This window comes from Penaeus japonicus, unplaced genomic scaffold (assembly GCF_977035675.1).
Source record: "Penaeus japonicus unplaced genomic scaffold, GWHDUDI00000001_assembly GWHDUDI00000028, whole genome shotgun sequence".
Lineage (NCBI taxonomy): Eukaryota > Metazoa > Arthropoda > Malacostraca > Decapoda > Penaeidae > Penaeus > Penaeus japonicus.
Window position 1 is genome coordinate 4430137 of NW_028234430.1, and position 5000 is coordinate 4435136.

The window sequence follows — 5000 nt, forward strand, 5'->3', positions numbered from 1 at the left end:
GGAGGAGGGGGGGGGGCGGTACTTGTGAGGAGTGGGGACAGGGGGAGGGAGGGCGTAACTCATGTAGGGATAATGTGGGCGGTGGGGGGGGAGGAGAAGAGATGGGGGGAGGGGGGGGAGGGGTGTAACTCAGGTAGGGAAAATGTGGGCATGAGGTTGGGGGGAGGGGGGAGAGGAGAAGAGATAAGGGAGAAAGGCTGGGAAGGAGGAAGGGAGGGAGGGGGGGAGAGGACCAGTCCTCTGCTTTCTCAGCGAACGAGAGAACGTAAAAGATCTCATTTTGGGACAGATGATGAACGGTCTTCACCCCTCCCCCCCTCTCTCTCTCTCTCTCTTTCTCTATCTCTCTCTCTATCTATCTCTATCCATTTCTCTCTCTCTCTCTTTCTCTCTATCTCTCTATCTATCTATCTATCTATCTCTATCCATTTCTCTCTCTCTCTCTCTCAGTCTCTCTCTCTCTCAGTCTCTCTCTCTCTCTCTCTCTCTCTCAGTCTCTCTCTCTGTCTCTCTCTCTCTATCTCTCTCTCTCTCTATCTATCTCTCTCTCTCTCTCTCTCTCTCCTTGTTCTCGTTTCTAACGTTTGTAACATCGGGTGTGAACATTTATGAATTTATTATAGTTATTATTATTATTAATATTATTGTTAATTGTTGTTAATATCATTATCATTATTATGATCATTGTTATTGTTATTGTTATTATATGCATTATCATTCTTAAAATCATTTTTATTATCATCATTATTGCTATCATGATCATTGTTATTATCATTATCCTTATTATTATAATTATCATTATTAGCATTGTTCATATTATTAAAAAATCATGATCATTATTTCAGTATGATGGTTATTGTTTTTGTTGTTATATTGTATTTTTGTTACTGATATCAGTATTATTGTTATCGTTATCATTATTATTATTATCATGATTATTGACATTATCATTATTTATTATCATAATTACCATTGTAGCTCTCCGCTAAGCACAAGAGAATCATACACATAACGAGTTGCTAGTATTTCCTATGTTGCATATGCATAATCTTGATTAACTGCAATCATCAAATGCCAAGGTCGTACTCTGGATATATTTTCCCCCATCTGGATTTCAATTAGTATTTGTCTCGTGTTTTCTCCTTTATCTCTTTCTCTCGCTCTCTCTTTTTCTCCCTTTTCTCTCTCTCTTTCTCTTTCTTTTCTCTCTCTCTTTCTCTTTCTTTTCTCTCTCTTTCTCTTTTTTTCTATATTTTTTCTCTCTCTATTTCTCTTTTTTCTCTCTCTCTCTTTCTCGGTCACTTCTCTCTATTTCTCTCCCTCTCTCTCTCTCTCTCTCTCTCTCTCTCTCTCTCTCTCTCTCTCTCTCTCTCTCTCTCTCTCTCTCTCTCTCTCTCCCTCTCTCTCTCTCTCTCTTTTCTCTCTCTCTCTCTCTCTCTCTCTCTCTCTCTCTCTCTCTCTCTCTCTCTCTCTCTCTCTCTCTCTCTCTCTCTCTCTCTCTCTCTCTCTTTCTTTCTCTCCCTCTTTCACTCCCTTTCTCTTCTCTCTGCCTTTCTTTCGCATGCTCTCTCTTTCATTTTCACTTTCTCTCGTTTTGATTCTCTCTCTCTATGTATATATGTATATCCATTTGTATATCTCGATTCTAACAACAACAACTAGATTTAGAAGACTGATAGCATGATTGAATAATATGAAATATATATATATATATATATATATATATATATATATTTATTTATTTATATATATATATATTTATATATATATATCTATATATATATATATATATATATATATATATATATATATATATATATATATATATATATATATATATATATATGTACGTTATATGTATGTATATGTATATATTTAATTAATGTATGTGATTACTTTGAAAATCAGATTTAATCTAAAAAATGAATATAATGAAAATGCAATTATTAAACACAAACAACTAACGCGTTTTCTTCTATCTCCCCCCTTCTCCCCCTCCCCCTCCCTTCCTCCTCTAAATCCGCTTGCATCCCTTCCTATTCACTCCTTCCTTCTTATCCTCCTCCTCCTCCTCTTCTTCATTCATATTCCGATTCCTCCTGCTCCTCCTCCAACCCCTCACCCCCCTCCACCCCCCACCAACCTCACTCCTCAACCCACCACCCTCCCCCTCTACTCCCCCTATTACCCTTCCCCTTCTCCACACCCCTTTACCCACTACCTTCAACCCACCATCTCACCCACCACCCCCTCCTCCCACCTTCTTCAACCCACCCCACCCACCACCCATCCACCCCACCCACTTACCCTCCCTACCTCCCCAACCCACCCATTAACCACCTACCCTCCCCTCCCCACTTACCCATCCCACCAACCCTGCCCACCCCCACCCCCACCACCCTCCCCCCCCACCCCACCTACCACCCACCACCCCCACCTCACCCCACCTTCAACCAATCCACCCCCCCATCCCACCCACCACCGCACCCTCTACCCACCTCACCCACCTTCCTTCCTCTCCCTTCCCCTCCTACAGGCTGCTCCTCGCCCCTGGGCCTGACGACGGGCGAGGTCCTGGACTGGCAGATCTCCGCCTCGTCCTCGTATCCTTCGTCGTGGGATCCCGGATGTCACATCAAGTACGCCCGCCTTCATCAGCCCAACGGACGGGCGTGGTGTGCGGGCAGGAAGGCGGCGGGGGAGTGGGTGCTCGTCGATCTGGGCGTCCCGGCGAAGGTAAGGAGGGGGAGGGGGGTAGGAGTGAGAGGGGGGAGGGGTAGGGGTAGGGGGCAGGGGGTGGGAAGGGGTAAGGGAAGTTGGGAAATGGTAGGTGGGAGTAGGTAAGGAGAGGGGGAAAGGGGGGAGGGGGAGGTGGGAGTGAGAGGGGGAAGGGGTAGGGGGTTGGGAAGGGGTAAGGGAAGTGGGGAAAGGATAGGGGGAAAAGTTAGGGAAAGAGGTAGGGGGAAGTGGGGAAAGAAAGGGGAGAAGGGGTAGGGGGAATGGGAAGAAGTAGGGGGAGGTAGGGGGAGGTGGGGGCATGAGAGAGGGGGAAGGGGAAGGAGACAGGCGACGGAAGGGGAGAGGGAAGGAGTGACGGGAAGGGGAGGTGATGCAGGGAGAAGAGGGAGGGGGGAGAATTTGGGGGAGGGTGTATGGCTAAGGGAGAGGGGGAGATGGAAAGGAGGGAGAAGGGGAAGGGGAAGGAAAGGAGTTGGTTAGGAGGGAAGAATAGGAGGTAGGAGGGAGGGAAGGATAGGAGAGAGGGAGGGAGGGAGAAGAAAGGAAAACCGGAGGACGAAGGAGGAAGAGGAGAGGGGATGGGGGGTGGGGGTGGGGGGTAGGAAAAGGAAATTCCAATTATTCTTCCGAAGAATGTGAGGGGGGAGGGGAGGAGGGGGGAAGGGAGTGAAAGAATAGGAAGATCGGAAATAAAGGGAAGGAGAGATAGAAGAAAAGGGAAGACCGGTGAAAGAGAGAGAGATAGAGAGAGGGGATGAGGGAGAGAGGAGAGAGGAAGAGGGAGAAAGAGGGAGAGGGGGAGGGGGTAATGCCAGAGGAAATCTGTAGCTTATTTTAGTTTAAGTATAACGTAAAGTATAATGAAATGTTACAGTAAATAGTTTTAGTAACTTATTAGTGTTCATTACTGGTTTAAAAAAAACACATACAAATTTGCATGTACATACATATGCATATGATAGGTTTACACCATGTACATACATATGCAAATTGACATTGACATAAACATGCACATAAACATGCACAAACATATTCACATAAACATGCAAATACACATACAAATACATTTACACATACAAACATACAAATAAACATACACATGCACATGTACATACACATGCACATATATACAGTACATAATCCTTAATTTGCGTCTACTAATTTTTCTTCACTTTTCTCTCCCCTCCTCCACCATCCTCCCCATTCACTCCATCCTCCACCTTCCCCACCCATTCTATACTCCTCCCCTACCCATCCTCCATCCTCTCCAACCATCCTTCCCCCACCCCCTCCTCCTCCCATCCCCCCATTCCCCACCCATCCTCCCCTCCCCCACCCTATCCTCCACCCCTCCACCCCCTCCTCCTCTACCCCTTCCCCCACCCCCTCCTCTACCCCTTCCTCCACTCTTCCCCCACCCCCTCTCCCACCCCATCCTCCTCCTATCCCCCCATCCTCCCCCTCCTCCACCCCACCCATCCCCCACCCCTTCCTCCCCTCCCTCCTCCACCCCATCCTCCACCCATCCCCCACCCATCCTCCACTCCTCTCCCACTCCCACCCCATCCTCCACCCTCTCCATCCTACAGGTAACGGGCCTCCTGACCCAGGGAAAAGCGGACGACGAGGAGTGGGTGACGTCCTTCGAGCTGTCCTACTCCCTCGACGCCTACCACTGGCACTACGCGAAGGACATCTATAACAACAAGAAGGTAGGTCGAGGCAGGCAGGTCAGGCAGGGGTTTAGGGGAGATGGGGGGAGGGGGAGGGGGAGAGATGGGGGAGGGGGAAGGGGAGCGGGAGAGGTGGGAGGGGGAGAGATGGGGGAGGGGGAAGGGGATGGAGGTGGGGGGAGGGTGAGGGAGGGGGAGGGGGATGGGGATGGGAGGGGGATGGGGGGAGGAGGAGGGGGATGGGATGGAAAGGGAGGGGAGGCGAAGGGACGTGTGTGTGTGTGTGTGTGTGTGTGTTTGTGTGTGTTTGTGTGTGTGTATGTGTGTGACTGATAGGGAAGGGAGGGGGGGGGGGAGGGGGATGGGATGGAAAGGGAGGGTAAGGGATGTGTTTGTGTGAGTGTGTTTGTGTGTTTGTGTGTGTGTTTGTGTGTGTGTATGTGTGTGACTGATAGGGAAGGGAGAGGGGTGAGAGAAAGAAGTAAGGGGGGCGGGAAGAGGAAAGAGAAGAGAAAGAGGAAGAGGAAGATTGTGTGTGGACTACTACTACCATCATTGTTATCATCATGACCTTTATTACAATAATTA

The 5000-nt window shown here is 48.2% G+C and overlaps 1 protein-coding gene across 4 annotated transcripts in view; it reads left to right on the forward strand.

Moving 5' to 3' along the window:
• LOC122248599 (uncharacterized) overlaps positions 1 to 5000 on the forward strand; it is a 168384-nt gene that overhangs the window by 51216 nt on the left and 112168 nt on the right. For all 4 annotated transcript variants that reach the window (XM_043008713.2, XM_043008716.2, XM_043008715.2 and 1 more), the window contains 2 exons: positions 2537 to 2736; positions 4329 to 4451. In XM_043008713.2, coding sequence (XP_042864647.2) covers positions 2537 to 2736; positions 4329 to 4451 — 323 coding nt within the window. The remainder of the gene's footprint in view (positions 1 to 2536; positions 2737 to 4328; positions 4452 to 5000) is intronic.